The sequence below is a fragment of the Ursus maritimus genome, unplaced genomic scaffold, assembly GCF_017311325.1.
Source record: "Ursus maritimus isolate PB19 unplaced genomic scaffold, ASM1731132v1 scaffold_10, whole genome shotgun sequence".
In the NCBI taxonomy this organism is placed as follows: domain Eukaryota; kingdom Metazoa; phylum Chordata; class Mammalia; order Carnivora; family Ursidae; genus Ursus; species Ursus maritimus.
Window position 1 is genome coordinate 24,683,389 of NW_024423344.1, and position 26,818 is coordinate 24,710,206.

Consider the following 26,818-nt stretch of genomic DNA (forward strand, 5'->3'; position numbering starts at 1 on the left):
AAAGTTGTACTGTGTAAAAATATATAGGAATGCCTCAGAGAAAATATTTCAAAAGTTTAACAGTTCCCTATAAAATGGGATTACAGGTGATCTTCCCCAACCTCTTCATACTGTCCAAAGTTTCTATGATAAACATGTATCACTTGCATGAATAGATAAAAATTTCAAAATTGAAAAAAAAAAACCTATAGTAATGTTTTATCAAATTGGGAGAGAGAAATGGCAAGGAAACTGGAGGTTTCTTCCTCGACCTCATTTCAACATAAGGAACACTTCCTTTCCACTAGGCCTATTTTGTAAACCTCTTTTCTTTATCTTGATCTGTCTTAGCTAGCATTTAAACTGGTCCCAATAGGCTCAGCTTATCAAGTTTTATCCCACTAATTTGCTTTCTCTCATATCCCTAAATCCTAAAAATTGCCCAAGACCTTTAAAAAAACAAAAAACAAAAAAACCCTCCAGAAACTTCAGTCAGTCAGCTCTGCTGGGATACCCTCTGTACAATGAAAAGGACACATGCCCTACAGTCTTAGCCCCTGGAAAGAACTCACGGAAAGGCTGACTACCCAAGCTTCAGAAATGCAGGACTCTTACTACCAGACCCAGGAATGCAAACATCAGGGTTTTCTTCACTGTTTCTTATCCTTACTTCCCTCTGAATGTCCATGTTATCCTCTACGTCTCGTCCAGGTTTTATATCTTTTGTCTCCAGTCACCAGGAAAAGAATTAAAATCTTGGGGAAGAGATTTATTGGTCAGTTGAGTAAGGTGGCTGCTCTTGAACCAGTAAACAATAGCCACGGGGACAGTGTCAGGTAAGAACCACAAAAACCTCTTGGTACAGGAAGCAGGGTTAGTTCCCTGATGTATGTGGTATTAGCTATAGGTGTCCATAAGTCCTTTCCTGGTAGCATTTTGGTAAGAATTTTTGAAATACTGTATGCAAAGTTCGTTAATTCTTCTAACTGGCATCTTTCTAGTGCCTTCTGGCGAGCACTGTTCCAGACAATGGGGAATCAACAGAGAACAAAACAGACAAGTAGCCTTGTTTTGATGGGGTTTATAGTTCAGAAAAACACTTGACCCACCGCAGCCACTCAATGAATATTGGCATTAAGATGGTGCATGAGTGTGTGAGTGTGAGGAGTAAAGGCTGCGAGTGGAGTCCTGCTTTACACACATGTACCCCACACAAGAAGCACCAGCCCCGGGGAGAACTCCCTGAGTTCATACATCCCGAGAACAGACTCAACAGGATCTGGTCTCGGCTACTGTCATGACCACCTGCGAAAGACGCGAGATTAGATAACCAGCCCCATTGGGGTCATTGCTGCCCAGATCTCTCGGACTCGCCCAGGAGGAACTGGGAAGCCTCCGATGCAACCGATGGCCAGAACTCAGTCTCTGGCACGGTCCCCCGCTTCGACCAATGCCATAGGGCTGAACCTCATGGAAGCCCCCAGTGCCAGCGTGCCCCACTGCCAGGTCCCCCCGGCGGCCCCCAGAGGCCTCCCCTTCGCACGTTCCCGGGTGCTCCAGCCAACTTACAGCGTCAAGTGTCTGTGAGTGCTAGCCTTGTGCGACCTGTCCCCATCGGAACACCGTGGGCCATGCATCGGTTTTCTCGGCGCGGCAGGAACGCATCTTAAATGGAGAGGCCCTGACCCTGGTCCCCGCTTGCTTAGGCTGCTGGTCTCGTGTTGTGTTTTCTCCTGAATTCCTCGGAGCAGCTGCTCACCTACCAGAGGAGGGCTGCGCGTGCGCGAATTCACGGGAGGCGTAATCATGGCGGCCACTCCACTCTCGGCGCTCGGATCCCGCCGGGGTGCAGCTGAGGAGAAAGGACCAGGTCCGGTGGTCCTACAACGCGCACCACAGAGCCTTCAGGCTTCCTCAGTGACACCTTCTGGAGCCGCCCCCCAAGGGCAAGGGCCAGGTGACGGGTCCAGAGTCTATACCGCCACAGGCCCTCACCACGGCGACTCTGCTTTTAACTGCTGTATGTTCGGCCCTTCCAGGAAAGATTTTAGTTTGAAAAAAAATGGTCGGAAATATATATATATATATATATATATATATATATATATATATATTACACACACACACACACACACAAGATAATCGCTACAGTCTATTTCAGCAACGACACCCTAGGATTTGTTTTGTGACTACGGTCAACCTTTACATCAGATGGGTAAGTCAGGCAGAAGATGGTTTGTACAAATTCAAAGTTTTAATGGTTGTTAAATAATAAAAGAAAGGATATTTGCACTATGTACATTCTGTCCACTTACGGTACTCTCAGCTGGCCATGCACATTTTATTGCACGTACAAACAGTGTACAAGGATTTTGAAGACATCTTAGCCATACAAGGACTGCATTTAAAAGGAAAAAAAAAAGCCATTGCACAAAATATTGAAGCCATTTGTTTTATACAGCCAACTTTAAGAAAAATACTGAAGATTAGTATCAAAAGAAATATTTTAATTTTGGGGAAAAAAATCTCTCAGAACAAGGATTACAGAGCTTCATGTTTGCCATATATACATGTAAAAAAATATCTCAGGACCCTGCATTCTGAATGCCCCTCAAGGTGCAGCAATCTAAATTCCTATTTCTCTATCGACCTTGGCATGTTGTTGACATTGAATACACTCTTTGCCCAAAATGCCTTTCTCTTTTACATCATTATGCTATTTGACAAAACAGGTAATTGTGCAGTACAGGAAAATATTAAAATATATTTTAAGTTAGGTTAAAGTGCACAGTACATTTGATAGGAAATAACTGCTAGCTGCCAATCCAAATGACCATTTCCAGTAACCCCCCATCTCGCCCCTGGCAGAGGGCAGCCTTGGCATTGACTGACGGTAGTCTGTGTTCAATGCATACCATCCTCCTGGTGTCAAAACAAAAGTCTTATACTTGTCTTACGAATTGTGGCGGCGGCTGCTCTCAAAACTACAATGGCTTTTCACAGAAGTGATGCTGCAGTCAGCCTTCACAAGACTTTGAAAGACGGATGACCGGGCTGTCTGTAACTGCGGGGCCAACGCACATGCACGGTAACCCTGTCTGTGATGCCTTATGTGAATCTCTCAAGCCAACATAGATCCCTTTCCTCTGCTGACTCTTCTCTAGTCGTGTTTTGACTGAACTTCCTCCTTCCTAGGCTTACTCAGTCTTCCAAACACCACTTACCTAGCCTTCTCCTAAGCCTGCCTTGGTGTAGCAGGCGGCTGCCCCACCAATTGGCTGACTCATTTCTGTGGTTTCACACCAGACTGTGAATCTTGCAGCGTTTTATGGAAGCCACCAACTAAATTACAATAAAATGAGCACGTCTGCATCTCTGAATCGATTCCTCTTTTAAGACTGGCAGTTGTGAGAAGGGCTGGTTTCCTGATCCAGGTCCTATGTGCCCTATGCCATTCTTGCTCACTCAGTCGAAGCTGTCCTTACAAAAGTTTTTGGTCAACCAATAAACTTTCTGTTATCTCTACTTCCCTATACTATTTCTTATCATCTACCTTTGGTGCTAGACTTTCTTTCATTAGCCAAGTTACAGTGCAAAATTATACTTCAAGACACATGACACTAACACTTACTACTTCTTGTGTTAAAACGTGAATGTTTTGTGCATAGCAAAATAAGTCTGAATCCAAAAAAATAATTGTTCACATTTCATCTTCAAGTTTAATATGCTTTTTTTTCATCACAGCTATTTACAAATAACTTTGGGGTGCTCCTTAATTTCACTCAGTTCGTTATATGAGAGGACAACAGGGCTGCTGGAATGTAGGAAACTGGATGGAATGAAGAAATATAAATAAAACCAATGTTCCATAAACCAAAGTGTAAATAATGCCTCCCCAAAAAACAGTTCTTGTCACAGAAGCACCTGTTTTTGGCTTAAATTTTTTTTTTTTTTTTTTTTTTTTTTGCTGAGTCACATACACCAGAAAACATGATTACTGAGACCTAGAACTACTGCACACCAAAGAGGATAGAAAATAATTCAATATTTATAATATCAAAATAAAGTGTTTAACCACAAAAAAGCAGTAATAAAATAGTTTCCTAATTTACAATTTGCATCCAAAGGATGAATAACGACTCACTAATAAATAATATTTATATAAATATTTTGTATGTCGAAAATAGTTTTTTAAAAGGCAATGGTCTCAAGAAACGTCTTGAAAAATTTGGTGGTGAAAAACCTGATCGAGACCCCCTCCCCCCACTAAATACACAAGAAGTTTGGTTTGAATAGAACAAATGCATCTTGTTGCAAAAACAGTTGTGCTTGGTGTGTTGGTAATGGCAGTAGGTGAGCATGGAAGGGAAGAAGGGGGTTGTAAAAGGCAATGAGGTGCTGCTCAGTTCTTCACAGACAGCTCCCTCACCGGCTTTAGGGTAAGTATCTCTTTCATATCTTAACAATGGAAGTCAGTTCTGAAAGGTGGAAAATCTTCCCTTCTGTCCTCCCTTCAGTGCAACCGGAGCCAGGGAACTGACAGGCAGTGAGAGGGAGGGTAGGAGGAACAGGTGCTGAGAGCAGAGCGCAGGATCTCTGACGAGAGGAGAGTCTGAATCAACCCAAACGAGAGGAGCTGGTTTCATGTGAACAGAGTCTTTGTGACCGTTACATCTAGTAATGCTTGAACGGTAGTGCCCACTTTGACCAGGCCTTTCTCTTCAAGGATGTGATGGGGTAGACACAGTTTTTCCTAAAAGGAAGAAGAACAAAATGTCAATTTTTAGATAACCAAAAACATAATCATAAAATCTTAGAGGACACCACTGACAGGAGTTAAGTTGAGCTCTGACATATGCCTGTCTGATCGTCTCAGACCGTGCTCCCTCCCCTGCTTTCCACCCATTGGCAAAGAGCTTTTCCGTGTTTGCAGAGAAAATAACGATTTTTCACAAGTGAGGGTTGTTCCAGAAAGTCTCCCAAGCATCTTGAAATGTGCAATAGGTCTAAACATTAAAAAAACCCTTTATGCTAAATAACGGAGCTACACAGGTGGAAACCAACACCAAGGATATGTTAGCTTACGTTCTTATAAAACAAAGTTGCACATAGCCTTTCACACATTTTAAAGGAAATTGTACACTCATTTATACAGACCATGCACCGTTCTACTGACCATAAACATTGATTTTATTTGCTGTGATCTCTGAAATGGAGGTATGCTGGTGGACTTGGTATCCTTTCTTCATGGTTTATGAACAGCCTTGTAAATAAGTAATTTTAACCACAGCCTTCAACAGTCTCTCTTTTAGGACTCTTTCATAAAACTGTCAAAGACACAAATGCCCTGTTACTTTCTCAAGTTGTATTTTTGCTCTTGGGAAACGGCTGGTACATACAAGTCAAGGGAAATAACCAACGCCAGTCATTCCTTATGTGGAGAACCTGCACGCTCAACCAAACAGTTTACAAAAGAACACAAGAAAACAACTTCACACCTTTGTCATTTGTCTCTGGGAATGAGCAGAATCTCCTTGCAGAATACGTCTCCTTGTCTAGGAAAAGACTCCACAGCAAGCACTCCCTCTTGTCTACCGGATCATGGTATGTTCTCTACTGCCCAAGGACCGCTGTTTTTAAGGACAGTTTAAACGGGATGTGCGCCGCACCCCAGGTGGTGGACACAGTGTTTAACATGAGGCCAATCAGGCTCTTGGACACTTCTGCTTCATTCCATGTGACTCTTGCTTGAGGAACCAGATCTTCCTGCTTCCTCAGCGCAGAGCGCTCCACAAATTTCCACAGACACAGGCATTCTGCGCTTAGATCTTCGAAGGACATGCCATGACATCTCCTGTAAGTTGTTCCACCACCTGAAAATGTCATTTTCCTGCACTCTCTCAATCACCTTATTACTCCTATCCCTCCTCCCTCCACAACTTGTGGTAAATGCAGAGTATCTCAGACTCTCTGTCTGCCACCAGGTCTTAAGAAATGGCCACATGTCGACATAGGACAACTGATTCTTTAGAACACAATTTTAACCATTATTTCATGTGTCTGCTCTGTACCATAATAGGATTATCTTGCCAATGGCATAGTTGGTGGGCATTCAGGTTTATGCCGCTTGCCAACTCAGTAGCCACATGTCAATCTGAGAAAGGACGGGAGGCCTCACGAGCTGTGCACGAGGCCAGGATGGGCAAGCCACAGCCAGGCGTCAGGGGAGATCTCTTCCTGATGCCATCTGTCACAGGCTTGTGTGTTGGGGTTCATGTAGAGCATGAAATCAGCCATAATACCTGGCTTGCTAAAACGTACCACAGGGGCTGCTGAGGGCAGGGAAGGTTTCGGAGAAGGGCGTAGTCCTTTGGAATGCCAAGGCCTGCATGACCACTCTGCCTTTGGAATGCCTCGGGGAGTTGCCTTCCCAAAACTTTCTTAGCCCAAACCACTGCCCTGTGATCTAAGAGATGTCGGCATTGTCCCTTGGGTTATGTTTAGCAGAACTCACAGAACACGCAGATTAGCATTATTCCTGTAAACAGACCCTCCCAGTTTCAGTAAGACCCCTTGTCCCATATCACATGCTTGAGAAACAGTGATAAAGATTTGTGATTATCCTGAAGGATCAATAAAAGCGGGAGCAAAGAAGAGCAAAGGGTCTTCGCCTTTGAGCACTGACCCCCTTGCCTTGTCCTCTCTTTCACGGCAAAGTTCAGAGTAATCTTTCATCCCTCGGTACAGGGATTGCTGGCCATTGCCGGCACTTGTGAAAGCACCTCAATCCAGCTTTTCATTGCTAAGGCTGGCTCCGCAGAGGCAGCGGTGTTTACCCCATTCTTATGATCTCCACAGCGCCCAAGGTGACATCGGGCTTCATAGGTAATTACAAATGACTGCTATTATGGTTAAGCTCCTGGTACAAGGCATTACTTGGGGAAAAAAAATAAAGTCTTCTATTTACACCTTATGCTAAAATCAATTTGAATGAATTAAAGAGTTAAATGAACATCTCTCCTAATAAAACAGAGATGAATAGTTAGCATTTTCTCTTATAAATAACTGGAGAATTTTCTAAGCTAAAAAAATGATATAAAAATCACAAAAGATAAAAATAATTGATTGCCTTAAAGTTTAAAACTTCTATGTGTCAAAAAAACCCCGAATTAGGTCACCTGGGTGGCTCAGTTGGTCTGCCATGGGCTCAGGTCATGATCTCAGGGTCCTGGGATTGAGCCCCATATTGGGCTCCCTGTTCAGCAGGGAGCCTGTTTCTCCCTCTGCCAGCTGCTCCCCCTGCTTGTACTCTCTCTCTGACAAATAAAATCTTTAAGAAACCCTCAAATTAATTAAAAGATAAACTCTAAAAAAGTGCATCAAATTACAAAGGGTTTTATATGATACGTAAATTCAATAAATCATTGTGAAAAGCAGTAACAGATCAATAGAACACTGGGTGAGGAAGACAAACAGAAATCCTGAAAGGATGCATACACCCAGGTCATTCTGAAAGATACTTTGCTTCTTGACCACAGTGTTTACTTATATTTAGTCCTAAATGTTCCTAAATTCAAGTACGAATATTTCCACAGGGTCTAAACTCTGTATACAAGATAGCTTTTATGGGGCTACGTGCCCTACACTAAGTCCTGCTTAAGATGTAACATGGCTCCATTAATGGCTGTGCCAGTCCCTCTGAGGAGTACTGGCTCCAGGTTCCAAGCTGGAGCGCAGGAGTGGGAAGGGATGCGGGCTTGAGAGAGACAGGGAGAGGAAAGCACTGAGGTCTCAACCTCCCACTGACAGAACTTCTGGAGATGACACAGACTGAGCTCGCTCAAGGCCATCCTCTCTCCCAGGCCTTTAGTTTTCCAGTTGGCATTTCTCACCCTCCTGGTCTCCTCACTCTTAAACCAGATGCAGAGTCCAAGAGTCCCGCGTCCACCTCACAGCTGGCAATGAGAAGTACACAGAAGACATAAAAAGGTACTTCTCACTTCCTTCCTGCCTTTCTCCTTTCATTCAGATGCCCTCAAGAAACCCAGAGTGCCCTCAGATTACTTGGATGGGGTCGGAGGGACCTACAAAGACGGGCCTAAGGTAACACAAACATAAAAACACAGTGGTTCTGTGATTTTATCCCCGGACTGGGATGAGGCCTGACAGGATGATGAGCTGAGGTGCTGGCTGAGCGAGGGGAGCCTGCCGGAAATGAAGAGGGTAGCAAGGACGGCCAGAAGGACGGCCACTTCCACCACACTAGTCCTGCCACTGCATAGGCCAGCGGGGCGTGAGGCGAGGGTCCTGGAAGTGACCCAGAAGCTGGGATAGGGAAGACTGCTGTACATTTATAGCTGGGTCCGAAGTGACAGAGAAGGGCCACCCAAACCTGCAGGAAAGGGATTGAAAGCAGAGATCACTGTACATTCACACTGACTTTAAATGCATTTACATTTATTTCATTGTTAGAGGAGCCTGGCGGCTTTCCTTGAGATTGCGGCTCCACTGCTGTGTTTCCTTTTAAAGCACAGAGCGGAGTCACAAAGGAGTATCTTACGTAAGTATAATGCTTCCGATCCCCTCTGAAGAACCCGTGCTTTGTTGCTTCTCCGATGGTGGAATCAGTAAGGTTCCCTCACATCCCGTCACCCCGCTCTTTTTGGAGCCACAGCAAACACGGCTGGAAAAGGCAGGCAAGCCAGGAACGCGAGACGCTAACTCAGAAAGATCTCTGGGGCCCCTCCCACATGCTCGGTGCCAGTGCTACAGATCTACGTCGCTTACTTCTTCAGGACAGCTGCGGAAGGGGGACATAACACCCCTCTTTTACAGAGGACAAAACCGAGATGTAGAGAATGTAAGTAACTGCTCAAGTCCTACAGCTGGTTAGGACTAGACCTGGGATTTGAACACGTGTCTCATCTCCCAGCCGGGGCTCTTGCCACAACATCATGCGGCAGCCCATAAATTCCTGCATCTGTAGGTGGGTATGTTGCCTCTGTGCCCTGGGGACAGGGAGGGACCTCTAGACGCCCAGGGTCCTATCGTGGGAAGCCCCATCAAATTCAACAGAGGGTGGAGGACACAGAACCCTCAATTCAGGGACACGCACTGGCTCTGCGACTTGGCTTGTTGGGCTTCTCTTCATCCACAGAAACAGACCTCTCTCTTCTCCATAGTTCCTTGTGCTCCCAAACAGCCACACACCTCCTCCCAGGCCAGCTGCTAGACTAAAATGAAGTCATTTACGTCCGCATAGTTCATATCGTTCAGTCTGTTTCTCAAATGCTCCTTCCTGCCCCTGCAGGGACTGAACTGAGAGCAGAACCGTCTGCATTGTTCTAACGTGAGACAGCTTCAAGTTCCTGCTCTGCCACCGAGCATTCGGAGGATCGGCTTCCTCCTGTGAAAAATGCAGACCGTGTCACACTCCTGCAGACTGAGACGGTGTCTCGTCACTCTCCCTTGGAGTCTCTGCTTCCCAGCCCTGCCACCGGCCAGTGCATCCTCCCTTGGGAATACGTCATTCTCCACCCATATTGGCCCCTTTTCTCACTTCCCTAACCTGCGCCCCCCCTTGCTGGCTATTCCCACACACCTTTCAGGTCTTGGTGTAAACATCACAGTTCCAGAATGGCTTCTCAGACTCCCCATTCCCCATTAGGGTCCCATCCCCTGCCGCGTGCTTTACAGAACCTTGTGTCACCCTGCATTCCGTTTTCTTTGTCTACTAGGTCAGGGGTCCAAAAACCACTGCCTGCAGGCGCATTCAGTCCATAGCCTGTTTCTGTAAATAAAGTTTTACTGGAACACAGCCATGTCCACTCACTGACGCATCATCGGTGGCTGCTTTCAGACTGTAACAGCAGAACGGAGTAGCTGTAACATACACTGGAGAGCCTACAAGGCCTACAATATTTATAATCCGGCACTCGACAGAAAAATGTTGCTGACTCCTGGTCTAGACTGCAAGATTTCTGAAGACAGGGTCATGTATTCCCAAGGTCTACCCCAGAGCCTTACGCACACAGTGCTCCTTCGATATTTGAAGAACGAATAAACAAACACAAGCACAAATAAAATCACATCGAAAAGCCAAGGAACTGGACCCTGATAGTCTCAAAGAAGAAAAAAAGTGCACATTCTATATTTATCTGATTGTTTATTGAGAACTAATCTCAAAATCTGATGTCTAATTTTAAACTCAAATCTCTTAAAATAAAATGATACTAAAATATTTTTCACGTAATCCCAAATCACTTTCAGGCTCCTGAAATTTTAATCCATTGTCCAGTACTTTACCCTGTAAGCTGAAGCATCCTTTGTCCTTAGGATGTCTTGTCCTTGTAGAGCAGCATGGATTTTAGAGATGACCCTGGCCACAATGCACTGAATGTAATGTCTTACTCACAAATACGTGGTATCAGGGTATCAAGTGCCTTTTTTTTTAAACCTATTCTCATTGATGAAATTCGTACTCGTGCTCAGTCGTCTTACTTTTGGGTTCTGCAGGACCCCTCTCCACCAGCCCCATTCCATAAGTGTCTTGCCCAGAACAGTGAGCTGCATGTGATCACAAATCCACAAACAGAGGGAATGAACAGACACATTAGCTGTGACATATTGTGGAAATCCTGATACTGAGTGGTGAGCTGCCACCAATGGAGGAGCTGGAGAAAGAGAACCTTCTGTTTCAAATAGATCTTTCTATCTCAAAGAGAGAACATAAGTAAGCAGTCGGTTCCTTTTATCAGGCAGTGCAAGTGCTGGGAAAATGGTCTTTCTTGTGTGAGGAAGGAGATTTAGGATGCACATAAAAATCACCCAACTAAATCCCTGCCCACCTCTCAGACGACAAGCACATCAGCTTCCATCCCCAGTCACACTGTAATGGCAGGCCTCACGCAAGCATATCATAGGTGTGTGGGTACCTCGGGGAAGAACCATGGAGGGGTTTACTAGTCTGAATAGAAATGAACAGCCTGACAAGGGGCAAGACAGTTCATTCCAAGTTTTGCCTAAAGGGCTAAATTAATTGTGTTCTGCTAGTTACCATGCCACTTGATGAAAAAAAAACAAAAAAACAAAAACCACCACCATCCCACAGATCCCAAGAGGAGCAGCGCATTAGGGCACAGACACATTAATGACATGAGAAATGAAAGTGCATCCAAAGAATCCTTTGATGCCAGGACTGAAACACGAACATAGCCTGAGAATGATGTCAAGTCAGCACCGAAAATTAAATCTGATCTCACATGATTGCTCTACTCAGTTTTTATTGATAGAATTTTCTTTCAAGTGCCACGCTGTAAGTCATCTCTCTTCTTCCCTTTTGCCCCCCCACCCCTCCCAAAGAAGAAAAAAACCACAAAAAACTGATCATTAAGGGAAGCCTGCAGAGCCGGACGGAGATGCAGAGAGCTGCTCTGGGGGGGCACAAATCAGAGCATCGATGGGCTGATAAACACCTGGAATAATCACCCAAAATGTGTTTATTGAACAACTTATGGCTCAGGGTGCTCATCAGACTTTGCACAAAGGGCTTTTATTGTGTTACAGATCGAAGAGTACAAGATAGCACCAAAAGCAAGCGGTACATCTGCGGGTTATTCATACACAACCATGGCTAAGTAGGGAACTTCCGCATACCCTGTATTTCACCAATCAACACAAAGTCAGGAGGGAAAAGCTCAGGTAACTCAAGGTCTTTCCGTGAAAAGAATGATTCCCGTTAGAAAATCTGATTAGCAACAAAGAATATTTATAAATATACTTTTCTAACTATGTGGGTTTTCCATAGTCTCAAGTCCCCTGGATTCATGGAGGCATTCAGAAAAATAAAATTATCTTCTTAGTAGCCATTGATGTAGACTCTTCGCATCTCAGTAAACTAGAAATTTGTCTTGAGGAAGTTAACACCACCATCTCCCAAATTTAAGAAATAGTATTTGGCAACCAGATGTAAAGTGAAGCATAGGGGAAACTGAACCGTGGAGGAGGGCGTTCTCATATTAGAAAAAGACATCCCAGAACCAGGAATATCTTGGCCTAAACAAGATTCTAATGGGCTTTTTTTCTTTTAGTTACAAACTGATCGCATTGCTCCAAAAGCAGATATAGCTAATATATAATCCTGTAAGCTTCCTTAAGGATAAAGCGGCTTGCCAATGTCACTGGAAATCAAAGGTTAAATGAAAATTTCAAGTCATTAGGGAAACTACATTCTTCTAAAATAAGAGCAATCTTATTGTTGGCTTCTGCCATAGTAACCCAAGTCCCAGGACCAAGAATGTTCCATGACTCATGGCTTTATTTGAAAGCAAATACAGTCAAATTCATCACATTCTTGACCTGCAGTTATGATGTGATGTAGCAGAAAAGCGAAACAACCCATTACATTATTTAAAAATAGAAATTCCCTTCTGGAAAATGCTTTTCTAAGAGCTCAGAGTAGACCTAACAAGGAGCAAAAAGTAAAAATATGCGCAGTGATGTGCAAGCGAACCCTCCAGGTGGCGCTCTAACAGCAATGGACCCTCCTTCCCCAGTGACCCACTGCACATTGCACAGCTGGGTCTCAAGTGGCAGGGCAGAGGGGCTCCTTCAAGGTAGAGGTGGGCGGCAACCCTCCCTGGTGCCCCTCACAACTCCCATGGCAGGAAACAGGGAGGAATCCAACTGCATGGCCAGCAAAGCGGTCATTTGCCGATGGTATTTTTCAACTTGGTCAATGATGGTATTATTAAAGACTTTCATAGGCCAAATTGGGCCCCAAATGCCAGTTTTCTGTCTCCTCTGCAGGGTGGTCCTTCTACACCTCAATTGCCCAGTCCTGAATTAGGTCCGACACTGACCCAAAGGAAAGATTTCCATACGCTAAATCCCCTCTGCTCCTGTTCTGGAATCTTCTTCTGCTCTACCCAGGGCAGCAAAGCTCCCCGGGAGAAAGCGAACTGCATAGCACTGCTGCTGGCACTATGTGAATGAGAAAGCGTGAGGTCTGGATACACCTGACGCTGTTTTTCAGTAAGGGAGAGAAATTATTTAATGGGAACTGCGTGCTATGAAGTTTGTGCTTTGGGAAAAATCTGACTCATAAAAGTTCGGCTTCGAAACTCCAGAGATTACGAAAGAGATGACAGGGATGGAAGTCGGCCAGGCAAAGGCTCAAATGGAGGAAGGACCCTGTGATGGACCAGGGGACATAGCAGAGTGTCTGGACGCGCATGCAGACTTTACGTGGACAGAGCATTCCAGCGGTAAGTGATATACACGAGCACTATAAAGAGAATATGGACAAGACAGAAGCTTAGAAGGTCCCTGGAGCGGAGGGCAGAAGTTGGTTGTGGGGGTTTCTCCCCAAGGGCCAGCAGAGTGTCAACAGTCTTTCGAATGTGACGAAAGTCCAACTGCAGGATGTCATACGGAGAGCAGAGGTCAGCCTATTCCGTGGGCAGCCATTAGAACAGAAAGAGACAGTGCATACAATTAAAAATACACAGAAGAACAGCTGGAAAGAAGCACACATTTCTGGTTACTAGCAAATGGCAAGAGTAACCCCTTATTTCAAGCAGCTAAAACCCATTCCACCATCAAAGATATTTTTTAATCCATTACAAAAGAAAAGTAGCATACCCAACGTGTTTTCTGCAAGCAGCACAAAGAAATCCTCCACCCACAAGGCCACTACCAAGGAATAGCACATTCTGTAATTTATAGGTCATTCTGACATCAAAACAGTTTTAACGTTTAAGTGGTATCATGTGCTCACCAATGGCATTAAAGTAAGAGCTTTCCACTGGGGACATAAAGGACATAACCTCACCTACGGGAAAAATATAAACTTCCAAGTTGAATCCCCACCTGTCCTCACCATTCTCAATGTATTCTTCAGTCTGGTTTATGAAGACTGAATGAATATAAAGTATTCCTCTCTGAATGGTAATGCATCCCCTTAACTCGTTTTTGTTTTAGGGTTACCGATAAATTCTGGGGAATGTTGGTTTTAATTACGTTCCTACATGTGTTAGAAAGTACATGAAATTTCATGTTTTTGCAGCCACACATAAACCAAAGTCTAGAGGAGACTTCTCAGATGTGCAGTTAGAATAAAAGTACATGCCCCCATGGGGCTGTTATGTAAATTTCTTCACCACCACACAGGTGGGGGGGGGCACAGGTCTTACGTCGGCCTCTGCATATCTGCTGCTGTCAGGAAGCAAACTGTTTCCTGATTCACTGAGTTCCTGATCTGGAAATGACCACAGCTTGACATTAACAGTTGTTATAACTGATATGCCAATAGGAAAAGGAAGTCGTTTTGTGTCCAAATTAAGCAAGGATTGAAAATATTTATAATTTTAAAATTGGTAAAGCATTAAAAATATATATAACATATATTTTATAACATACTTTGCTACAATTTGACCCTTTATTTTAGCCTCATTGCTAAGCAGATGCAAATTGCACAGCCACTGAAGGATTCTAAGATTGAGATGCTATCTTGCTTGTATCCTCTGAAGTTAGCTGGATGTCCTCAGAAAAACAGAAATACTACAAGATCAAGTGGGATGAATAAGATAAAAACATTCAACGCTTAATTTCTGAAGGTAGAGATGCTGCTGTTAAGGAAAGACTTTAAAGATATCAAATCATGTTCTATCTATTCAGATCACGCATCTTTTCTCAGTGGATTTGGAGGAATCAAACTACCACTGTTATTTTCCTAAGATTTAAAACAGCTACACATAGATTTGATTTCACTGGGAGAGAGACGCTGCTCAAGGATGAGCAGATGGGGAAACATCGAAGGAAAGACGTTTTTAATTGCAACAAGAATTTTCTATTGCAATGTTGTGCTTTAACCAGTGAAATCTGAGCAAAGCAGACATAGACAGAAGGCGTCCACAAACTGAAATGCGATTTTCACAAAATAGGTATTTCCATGTTAAAAGCAAATCATTCTACCTCCAGTGTATATTTTAATACACTTCCTGGAACCCTATGGAAAATGTCTGGTCTGCTCCCCAGCATCGCCATCAAAGCACCTGGATTGGACTGTCCACGCAGGGTTCTTCGGTAGCATGCTTCTCACAGGGGTAGCCAACACAGACCTTTCTTCTCCTCCTGGAATTAATTTCATGATGCCACAGATTCTGGGCTTTATTCAGATTAAAGTGGGTAGGGCCTAGACTCACAGTCCATGGTAGCTGGTTTAAACTAAATCATGATCTCTAAAGGAGAAGGCATGGGTCTAAGACCAACTGGTAGGCAAAAATCGTCATCACCGTAACGTGGGGAGTGCAGGCTGCTCGGGCCGTCTCAGACCTGCGCTCTAATTCGGTCCCACATCCTGCAGCCCACAGCCAGCAGAGCAGCCCCTGCAGGGATGCTGGGCTAGGAACCAGCGCTGAAACCACTGGGAGAAATGAATTTCCTGACCCTTGTGCCTACCAATTACAGTCGTAATGAGAGAGACTTAGAGATTATACATTTCTTATCTTAAAATTAAAATAGGCAAATGCTAAAAAGGAGGAAAATTTGAAGAGGCAAAATATCACTCTGTATTACAGAGAATTAGTAATGACTGCAAGGCATTTGAAAAACACAGTTACTATATTCAGAGTCCTCACAGGCAAGTGTGGATGCTAATTCCCACTGTAGAGACCAGAAATCACAATCGCCAGAAGTTAACTGACTCTCTTAAAGTCGGCACAAGAATGTGTGACCAAGCCTACTATGAAAGATTGGCCCAGCTTCCCCGAATACTATGGACACAAACAGAAATGTAGACGGATCAGGCAAGAGTCTGGTTTATAAATGTTCTGAGTGTCGTGCAGTCTGAAATATAGGAAATTTAGAATATATTCAATTTATTTAATTATAATTTTAATTTTTAAGGTCAACATATTTACAAAGTATTCTTCTTTAATCTCAGATAACAAAGCTCAGGAATGTTGATGGTCATTCTGAACATTTAAAGTGCTGATGGACAAGGTATAATCTGGTGGGAGTGCAGTGAGGAAATGAAGGGTTTCCAGAATTTTCTCCAAATACATAAGAACTAATCATCAATTTTACGGATTTAGAGGGTAACTGTTATATCAGTAAGCTACTTAATCTAGATTTGTAATTGAAGATGGTGCTTTTAAAATGTTTATTCTCGGGACGCCTGGGTGGCGTAGTCGGTTAAGCATTTGCCTTTGGCTCAGGTCATGATCCCAGAGTCCTGGGATCGAGTCCGTGTTGGGCTCCTTGCTCATTGGGGAGCCTGCTTCTCCCTCTGCCTGCCGCTCCCCCTGCTTGTGCATGTGTGCTCTTTCTCTCTCTGACAAATAAATAAAATCTTTTAAAAAGGATTTAAAAAAAGGTTTATTCTCAACAATACACATACAAAAAGCTGTTGGACTGTTGACCACAGAGAACCCTGCAACCAGGAGACACATGGTGGGAAAGGAGTCTTACATTCTCAATGGTAAACACACACTACCTGTAAGAAATGTGCCTGATTTTACCCGCTAGAGACTGACCCCTTTTAATAAATTATGAATGTACAAACTGCTGTTAATAAAGTAATAAATGTGTCAGTCCGCACCTCTCATTATTTGACCTCAAAACTAATCAATATAAATAGAAATTTAAATTTTGTAATAATAATCTCATCTCATTCCCCAAAATTATGTATTAGTTATGATTTAAATTGATTCTGAAGTTACTGATGAGGGAGAAAAAGAGAGGCATCAAGCTCAAAGAGAAGGAACTCATTTCTCCTGTTCTCAAGATTAAAACAACAACAAAAAAAGAGTAGCTTCATTTTATAGAATATATGTCAATAAAAAAAAAATTCAGATTAGTTACAAATTTCCTAAACCCTCACTGACAGTAGGGAAGTTACTATTACTTTCAGATACCATTATCTAAAAAGGCAAATATGAAAGGTATTGAAAAGAAGACTCAGCCATAATGTCAACACAACCCACTTATATCAACATGATCATTGTTAGAATCTGAACGTTCTCCAGGATTTTATTTTTAACTCCATTTGGCTGATGCAGAAGCTGAGGGATCCCCTATAGTCCCAAAAGCCCCTGCCCTCTGTGCTGCCCAGGTAGGCGGTGGGGGGCGGAGGGGGGAACTGAACTGCCAAAGTGTCTATCATTCAGGGGAGCTGCTGCCCCGAATCCTCTTCTCTATTTTCCTTCTGCAGAGAGTAATGACTATGAAGGGCTGGGCATTTCGTCTAAGTTCCCTCCTCTAAAGAGAGCAAGCCTCTTAAAGACCTTGCTCGTCACAGAGTCTGAGACCAAGGCTACTTCTTTAAAACAGAGTAGAAAAATTTCCCTGGTGAACCAAGCAAATATCTATTTTCTAATACTTTTAATGCTTCATAAAGCAGAGGTTTCTTTTGACCTGCGACAACAGTAATAAGAGCCCCAAACTGCCCTAAATTTGGATCAATTTGGAAACCCACAATAGCCAACCATGAATCTTCTACAAGTTTATAGACCAAGAAAAGAAGCCTCAGTATGTCCATTAATCGCCTCATGACTCCAAGGCTTAACTGAAGTCAGATTCTTGGGTAACACAAAGAACATATCCTCAAGAATTTGAAAGCCCACCAACGGTAGGCCTACCTTCAAGATCAAGTTGATGCTTACACCAGAAAAGACAGCCTGCACAGTCTGATGACTGGCATCATTACCACAAGGAGCTCTGGGTGGTGACAGCACCACCACTCAATCCCCAGATATTTTCCAAGGCACCATGATGCACCTGTGGTTAATTCTTCCGCTAAGCAGTCCCCCTAAGCAGGGGAAACAATGACGGAGCTGCAGGATACAGATGAGCTTTCATGGAATCTTACGGCTCAGAGAAATCTTAGGAGTCCGATGATTTTCAAACTCTCTTCAGCAATAGGGTATTTTTCCCCCCAAAGAAAATGTTAGCTGGAAATCCAATATATGCTACGGACAAAGGAGAAACTGCTCTGGCAGATGCAAGGGGGCAAGAATGATCTATATAGCCTCCTCCCTGCCCCCCACCCCTTGGCTTTCCCTTACCTCCTGTGCTGGCCATTGGAAAGACTCGAGGGCTCTGAAAAATGTGGTTTGAATTTACCACTCAAGTCCAACACCTGCAGACTCAGTCTGCAGAGCGGGGAGCTCAGTCACCCACAGCCGGGTTCAAAGGCCAGCTCTGCAGCTACCAGCTGTGAGGGTGAGTTTAGGAAATTGTTTAAGCTCTCCGGACTTTAGTTTCCTCAGGGTATGGCAATCAAACGTTTACCTCCATCCCTCCCCGGTGAGCACGTAAGATGATGCATGGATAAGAGGTCCTCAAGGAATGGGTAACCGCTGCTAATTTTAGGGAGTTTGCCTCAGGGCACAAGACTAGTTAACAGCACAAGTAGGGATAATTGACCCCAAACCTTGTGCATTCCCTCCCTCTGCTCACAGATCCCCTTCACCCACTCACTCATTTCCTTCCAGGTTATGTTCACTCCATTTGTGTCCCTTTAGTGGAAGAACTGGTCTCCAAACCCAAACCCCAACGAACTCAAAATGGGCAGCAGGAAGGAAAATGACCTGCATGAAATAACTACTGGAAGGAATGTCATCCCCTCCACTGAGAAAGAAACTGGCCCACGAGTGCTACTTCTGGTTCATTTTTAGGGACCTTTCCTTGCATTCTCATTAGCAAACCTCTACCTCACCCCAAATCCCTCTCAGTTAATACCAAGTAATTCTCCTGTCACCCTAACAGAATGTCTCCAGATCCCCATCGCTAACGTCTTTCTGTGAGGTCCTCTTCTTTCCATCAGTAGCAGCTGCTGTTCCAAATCCTGTCTGCTTCCCCAGCTAAGGAGCCAAGGGCATAGATTCAGCCTCACCCAAACATCACAAGTAACACGCAGAGGTCTGGAGTGGCCTTACCTGTCTACATACGCTAACCTGCTGCAAATACGATGACCGGGCTGCTTCCACTGTCTGCAGCTCTGAACGCAGCCGGTTTGAAGAAGGCACATTTATAGGTAAGCCACACGAGAACCTCTCTATCAAAGCGCAGAGAAAAAAGCTTCATGAACCTTGACCGACCCTGAGGCACAGAGCTGGAGTTGTGTCCTCGGGGACTTCTAAAGAAAATACAATAAACTATAACAATTGGAACAATTTTAAAATTACTTCCATCCCTTCGGATTATTTTATATGTAAAAACTTAACTACATCTGCTCAGCAACCACATTCCACACATAGGAACCTGACAAAATTACACGGGCTGCTGACACTGACTTTGCCTTGGAGTTTCGAACAGCGATTCTATTACCAAGGACACCGAACGCAGAGCTTAGAGCACAGCTGTGACTTTCCAGTCTCTACAGGATGATTCATCACTGTCAATTAGTGTTGAGCTTATAAAATACAAAATTCAAGATCTCTGTGACTTATGAGTGTAGGTAAGTAGATAAGTAATGGATGGAGAAGCAAGCAGGAAAAGCTTGCGCGTTGAGGAATTAACTATATTTGTGCCTGGGAAATCAATGACTATTTTGTTACCCAAATATGAAGTATGATGCAATTAAGAAAATGTAATGGGTACAGGTGCTCTGTTTTGTTTTTTTTTAGGTACCAGTCTTTTCAAATGTCTGATCGTAAATGGAGAATTTCTGCGTTTAGGCTTGTGATATAATTATTTTTTTTAGTGTAAATAATTAATTGTACTGTGCCACGTATCCATTAAAACATCAACCCCCTTCAGTAGTGAAAAAGTGTATCTAAGGAGAAGGGAGCCATTTCACCCCTCCCCCAACTTACTATCATAGGCCCGGATGAAAAGATTTCCTCATTTCCAATCATGTATTCCTCGTGCATTCTGTGAGATGAAAGCAGGCTCCCTGGTGTGTACAGGAAGATCAGCCAATTGCCTTCCAATGCGTTTCTAGTTTTCCACTAGAATATTCCCTCCGCACTTTAACCTGTCTTGTTAAGAAGTTTAATTGCTAACTAAGCAACAGACTTTTTCTGGTAGCAAAAGCTTAATGTAACTCTAGCCCCCGGGAAAATGCTATTGGATTATCCATCAGGATGGATATGTATGTACACACATACACAAGTGTGCACACAACCACACAAGTGTGCACACAACCACACATGCACATTGTACACAATGCAAACTTGAGAGTCACCTCAAATCTTTAAAAAAATTCCAAAAACAGCCTATGTAATATGTTTCTTACTAAGCATAGTTGAATGGGACACTGGCAAGAAAGGTTATTTATTCCCTGTAACTCGATCTTCTCAGAAATTATGAACTGCTGATTAGAGCAAGGGCGCATATGGCTAGGCGCATATTTCAGAAATTATGATACATTTTTCTCTGCATATTATGGTAATTTAATTTCCTTTTCCCTACTTTAAAAAAAATTGTAATTACCAATCTTTACTCACAACACTTGGTTAAGGGCGTTTCCACTTCATTTTGTATCACCATAAGCCAAAAAAATTTTCTGATAAGTTAAAAAATATCACAGGGGATTAGGTCATAACTCACCAGTGCTTTCTAGCACAGACACAAGTCATTTATCTTCTGAAACTTGGTACGATAGTTCTGATTCGCACATGGAAATCTTATTAGCCCACGATGGGGTCAAATTATTAAAAATCATATGTGTATAGGAATTTTCACAAATATTTGAAGCCAACGATGTATATGCAATATTAAAACATACACATGCCATATAGACACACAGATTAACATTGCTGGAAGACATCTGGATTGATCACAAAGACATTTAGTCCATTATATAAAGATTACACTCTTTTTAAACACGAATTTATAAGCTTTTCTTTATTGATACAGTTCCAACGTAATGATGCTTTAATAATTCTCTCCTTGTCTTCAAATAAGATTAAAAATTATACTACTAACCCCTTACACCTTTGAATCTTAACAAACTAAAAATAGGGAGGGGGAGTGGGGGGAGGGAGGGAGGGAGAAAGCAAAGAAGGAAGGAAGGAAGGAAGGAAGGAAGGAAGGGAAAAAGCTGGAGGGAAAAAGAGGAAGATGGGAGGGAGGGAGAATAAGCCTTTCTCAATTCCAATACCTAACCCCTATCACTGAGTAGAACTGCATTACTATATCATTCCTTCATATACTCATAAACAATATTTCATGACACAATTTGTAGTTACTTTATCTGTGGCGTATTAGAAAACGAAGAAGAAAATTTTTTTAAATGTAATTTCTGTCCATTTCTGTTTATCACAATGATGGTAAACTTCTCAACTTACCCCCGGATTCTGAGTGGATTGGCTTTTGTCTCACGAAGAAATCATTTTATGTTACTAACCGCAAAGTCCTTTAAAAGCCCCACTTAGCCATCGGGCTGAGCCTGAGGCTGGGACTTAGCTTGGGAGAAAGAAAAAGTAGCCAAGTATAGTTGGGCGGGTTTTGGGAATGCCAATTGGGTCTACAGCGGACTAATGGGGAAAATGGAACTGCAAACAGATAACAAAATATAAAGCAACATAGAAACATTGTTATTATTATTGGTAATGATTAATTATAATAATAACAATAATTATAATATTTTCAATGTTGATTACTTTGATCCATATACCCAAAATTCAACTATATGGAATAGAAATCAACAAATTAGTAGTCAACTACAGGCCTGCTTTGCTTAAGAGCTGTGGATAAGGAAAACCAACAGCTCCAAAATTCTACCCTATGGAACCTGCTAGAAGGCTCACTGGAGCTGCAGTAATTTCTGCTCTTGGAGTAGAGGATCAAGCTGACTACATGTTTTTCCTCAAGGTTGGAATTTTGCATTTGTTTCAAAACCTTAAGGAAATTATATTCCCTTTTCCCTCAGTATTGATCTTACTACTTTAAGCCATTTTAATTTCACTGCAATAGAAGAATTTAAACTAAAATTTTATATAACTTATTTAATATTATTCCTCAAGAAAGACTGAGACTAAAAAGGATATGCAAAGTTGTACACTGGGTTCAAACACATATATTAAATGAAACCTGCACCAAAACATAGTTATTGGGACTAAGTTTGACGTTACCTCTGGTACTCCTAATTTTCGGCATGCTTCCAAAAAATTCTCCACGTTTCTTCTGCATTTGGCCATGCTAAGTTTGGGCTATAAATACAAATATGCAGAAATAAGGAATTATTAAAAGAGAAATAATTTTAATAACAGGTTAAATTTTAAACTTTCTAAATGCCACAACTAATACACGTTCAAGGGAGGAAAAATATATAAGCAAATAGAAGACAGTAAACATCACCTAGAAACATCACCAAGAGATAAGAATTATTAAGATTTTGGATTATATTCTTCCAGACATGTATATGTGTGTGTGTGTGTATGTGTGTGTAAAGATGTAAGTAAATGGGGCACCTGGCTGGCTCAGTTGGTATAGCATGCACCTCTCGATCTTGGGGTTGTGAGTTTGAGCTCCACATTGGGTGTAGATACTACTTAAAATAAAATCTTAAAAAAAAAAAGATGTGCATAAACATATGTACAAACATTAATGTTTATATAAGTGGAATTTCTGCATGTGTGCATACATGTGTCTATGTATGTGTATACATGCAAATTTCTGCATATGTATGTATACACACACACATGCATACTGGCAGTTTTTATGGGATCATACTCTTGTGTAATCTGCTCTGGTTCATCTACAAATACACCATAAGCATCATCTGTTCCCATCAGCAAGTATATTTCTATACGAAGGGTTATATTCAGCAGGTCAATTAATCTCCTTCACACCAAAGCCAAGGGTTTAACAACAAAGAGGCAACACAGAGGTAACCAGCATGAAAATGGTTGGATGTTTAGGACCCAATCAACGGCCTCTCACAGTTGAGCTGACTGTGGTTATAGATCACCTCTAAGGTGTGGGATGGAAAACAGGTACAATGGATTCACACATTTTAATTTTTGCATGGTAGGTTTAAAAGCTTTACTGTTAAATTTTACTATTTCCTTCTTAGTTCCCTTAAAAAGGGAGCAAGAGGTATGACTGACCCCAACAGTCTAGGTGTAGAAGCAAGGTTTTATAAAGACTGATTTTGCCCTGTGAACAGCAAGTGACCGTGGAGTGATTTTATTCTAAATGGTCTATATCAGTCATCACAAAAATCTAAGTTTGCACATGATCTATTTTTAAAAAAGGGACTCCTTCTATCCCTACCCCCCAACCCTGGAAAAAAGAAAAAAAAAAAAAAGAGCCTGATGATGTCAGACAATTTAGTTTGGAAGTTAAACATTCTCCATTTTGGCTAGAGAGGAAATGGTCCCCCTCAACGTGAGCCTTGCAAAGATGGGGCAGGAAGCTGCTTGGGTAGTTTTTTTCCACTCCCTGGCATGTGTTAGGACAAGACCACCACAGTAACCCTTGTGCAAAGGGAAGGACTGGACAGAGGTAATGAGACATGGGGATACAAGAAGAACAGGTGCTGGCCCAGCTGTCAGGACACCCGGAGGCATTTCATCATTCTGAGACCCTAGTATTTGTCCCTCCAATCCTCTGGGCCCATTATCTACCTTCATATACTTATTATTTAGGTGAGGGTGTCTGTTCTGAAACTCCAAAGATGCCCAACACCATTCACAATATTTAGGTCAGCCCTAAATGAGGTGTGCTTCAGTGAGGTGTGTTTCAAGCTACACTAAGGAGATTTCCCATCTTTGGAAGTAAGGGAAGGTCCCATTCTACAATTGTCGCCTGGGTTTAGGTTAGAAAGGCACTTGCTACAAATATAATAGTTAGAGGCTCAACCCCACCATGGGCTGAAGAGTCAAAATGACACCAGCCCGGCATTAAAAAAAATGGGTGCTATTAATTTCATGAATGAAAAATTAGAACGCTTAATGCTGACAATAACGAACCACTGCTTGGTGCACATGAAGTGTTGACCGGGTGTCAGATACTCCACTCGGGGCTAAGTGTGCACCTGTGGAAGCAAAACACACAATCCTCATGGTCGTTTAGCTCTAGTCTAGATGGAAATATTAGTAAGTTACAGGAGATTACAGTATAGTATAGTACAGGTCTTAGTTGTGAGATGACTATAAGGAGAAAAAAAAAATCAAGAGAAGACTCTAACTCTAACTCTATGCTAGGGGTCAAGAATGGCTTGGCTCCTACAGACATTGAAGTAGAGGAGAAACGGGAGCCAGCACGGCTGCAGAGTGGGGAGATCCAGAGAGAGGGTAGGGAGCAGCCCTCTGGGTTAGAGAGCACAGCCCGTGTGCACACACTGCAGGGGACGATGATGGCGAGGCTGGGCTGCTCATGGGGGACCCCCCCGAGACGCTCACTCCAGAATGTTTGCTAAGGGGACATTTGGAAACAGCCCGTATTTCCCAAAAGGAAAACTCTGATATGATAACATAAGCTAAAATAGCTTACAGTTATTAAAATGGGCATTTATTGAAGAATTTTAATGGAATGAGGAAATATCTAGGTTTGATAAATTTTAAAAACTACTAAATGGTACACGTGAGGAGCTCATAATTCAGAAACAACTTAAATGCAGAAAGGATGCTAGTAGCTTTTAGAGAAGCCAAAACAGTAACAGTGGTGGTCTTTGGTTTATGGGATTAAAGGCTGTTTTTTTGTTCTGCATTTCTGTATTTTCTCTAGTTGGGCATTACCTCCCATTATTTTCCAATTAGAAAATTATTTAAAAAAGAAAATAGGGGCTTCTGGGTGGCTCAGTCAGTTAAGCATCTGATTTCAGCTCAAGGTCATGATCCTAGGGTCCTGGGATCGAGTCCCGCATCGGGCTCCCTACTCAGCGGGGAGTCTGCTTCTCACTCTCCCTCTGCTGTTCCCCCTGCTTATGCTCTCTCTGTCTCTCTCTCAAATAAATAAGTAAAATCTTTAAAATAAATAAATAAAAAAGAAAATAGCTTGACAACCAAAAGATTTCTAGAAGAATGCAGCATTTTTCCTGAAGGGTTAATAAAATATAAAAATGCTTAGATACGTGATTCATATTCACTATGAATAATATAATTGTAAATTCACATTGGAAGCTACAAGGAGTCATGGTTTCTCTCTTATAATTTGGGAAAAATTATGAAATGAGAATTTGGCACATGGCTCAGACAACTTTATAGCAGTTTGGACTTCATTTGTAGAAAACACTGGAAAGTTTCATACTGCATTATAGGACAGAATTTGCTGCCCATACTAAGGCAAGCCAGAGACCAATTTGAAAGAGAAGAGAAACTGATCTTTTTTCCCCTATGATTCTTTTTGTTTTTAAAGATTTTATTTACTTATTTGAGAGAGAGAGTGAGAGATAGCACAAGCAGGGTGGAGGGGCAGAGGCAGAGGGAGAAGCAGGCTCTCCTCTGAGCAGGGAGCCCGATGCAGGGCTCAATCCCAGGACCCTGGGATCATGACCTGAGCCCACGGCAGACGATTTATTGACTGAGCCACCCAGGCGCCCCTCTCCTATGATTTCTGAGGCAAAAGTGAAAAATATGTTCCACAATATAGAAAGGAAACCGACAGTTGGAACGGGATCCTCAGCTGATTTCTGCTGCTACCAAGAGAAAAGAAAGCATAAATAATACCACTGTCACCCACTTAATGCCCATCTCCCAGTGTGATGAGCACTGGATGTTATATGCGACTGATGAAGTACTGACCACCACATCTGAAACTAATGATGTACTATACGTTGGCTAATTGATTTTAAATTTAAAAAAAAGAAAAGAAAAAAAAAACGGAAAATAAAGATAATGCCATTGTGAGGCTTTCCTGGGGGTGAGGAAGGGAGAAAAACGTTTATTATGTGATATTTTATGAGCACCGTGCCTTGAAATTAGGGGTTCTGAATTTTGAAAATCTGTTCTACAAACACTAACAATAACAATGGCTTACATCCGTGCGTCATATGCAGTAACCTTATTTTATCCTCTCAGGAACGTTTCCATGATAGAGAACAAATCAAGGCAAAGAGAGGTTAAAAATTTGCCCACAGTCGTACAGCTTATAAGTAGACGTGCAGTTTGAACCCAAACCTTGCATTCGTAGCCCCAAACTCTTCTGCCTCTCCTAATGAACAGCAAAGAGTGTGGACAGAAATTCTTCTTTCTTCTCTACTTGCCTGAACCCGACCTAGGCTCCAAAGACAAGCTGTTCCCTGATTCTCCCTCATCTGTAAAAGGGACCCCGCAGCTCTCTTCCAGATGGAAACATGCTCTGTGACCTACGGGCAGCGCCTCCCACCACCAGCTTCATCTCCCCTACAGCGGACGGGAGGATTTTTAGGGTATTAGGGGAGTCTCACCGATCAGCCTTTCTCACTGCTGCCCCATATCTCGTGTACCCCGAGCAAAGTGAGGCATCAAGGAACCGTGGAATTAATGTCTGGCTGACCGACCTCTGGCTTGACAGGTTCTTTAAAATGTCATTTTACATAGAACCACATCTTTTCAGAGTCACCCTAAAATCCTCAGCGACTACTAAAGGAAAGAGATTCCATTTAGCAGAGAAGTCACCAACCAAAAAACCTTTCTGGAAAGACTTCTCACTGTTTAAATAACCCCTAGTGAGAAATGAATCTTTACGTCCTTACAGCCTTGGAAGTTCGCACCCCAACCAGTAATTCCTTTAACGTGGTGATGTGCTTTATCTTTGAAATAAATTATTTTCCTGTCATTTACATATTTATATATTCTCCCTTTTTAGATGAAAATGTCGCTTCATTCAGAGCTTTTTCTTTCCTGCTCTTCTAGTTGTTGAGGTTCTGGGGGGCCCTAGGCATCTTTATCAAGCAACGCTGTCCCCA

The 26,818-nt window shown here is 42.6% G+C and overlaps 1 protein-coding gene across 1 annotated transcript in view; it reads right to left on the reverse strand.

Moving 5' to 3' along the window:
• Positions 1-2,118: 2,118 nt before the first annotated feature.
• LRCH1 (leucine rich repeats and calponin homology domain containing 1) overlaps positions 2,119-26,818 on the reverse strand; it is a 191,389-nt gene continuing 166,689 nt past the window's right edge. Inside the window, exons 18-19 of the mRNA XM_040622847.1 lie at positions 22,059-22,136; positions 2,119-4,732 (exon numbers count right to left, since the gene is read on the reverse strand). Coding sequence (XP_040478781.1) covers positions 4,622-4,732; positions 22,059-22,136 — 189 coding nt within the window. The 3' untranslated portion in view covers positions 2,119-4,621. The remainder of the gene's footprint in view (positions 4,733-22,058; positions 22,137-26,818) is intronic.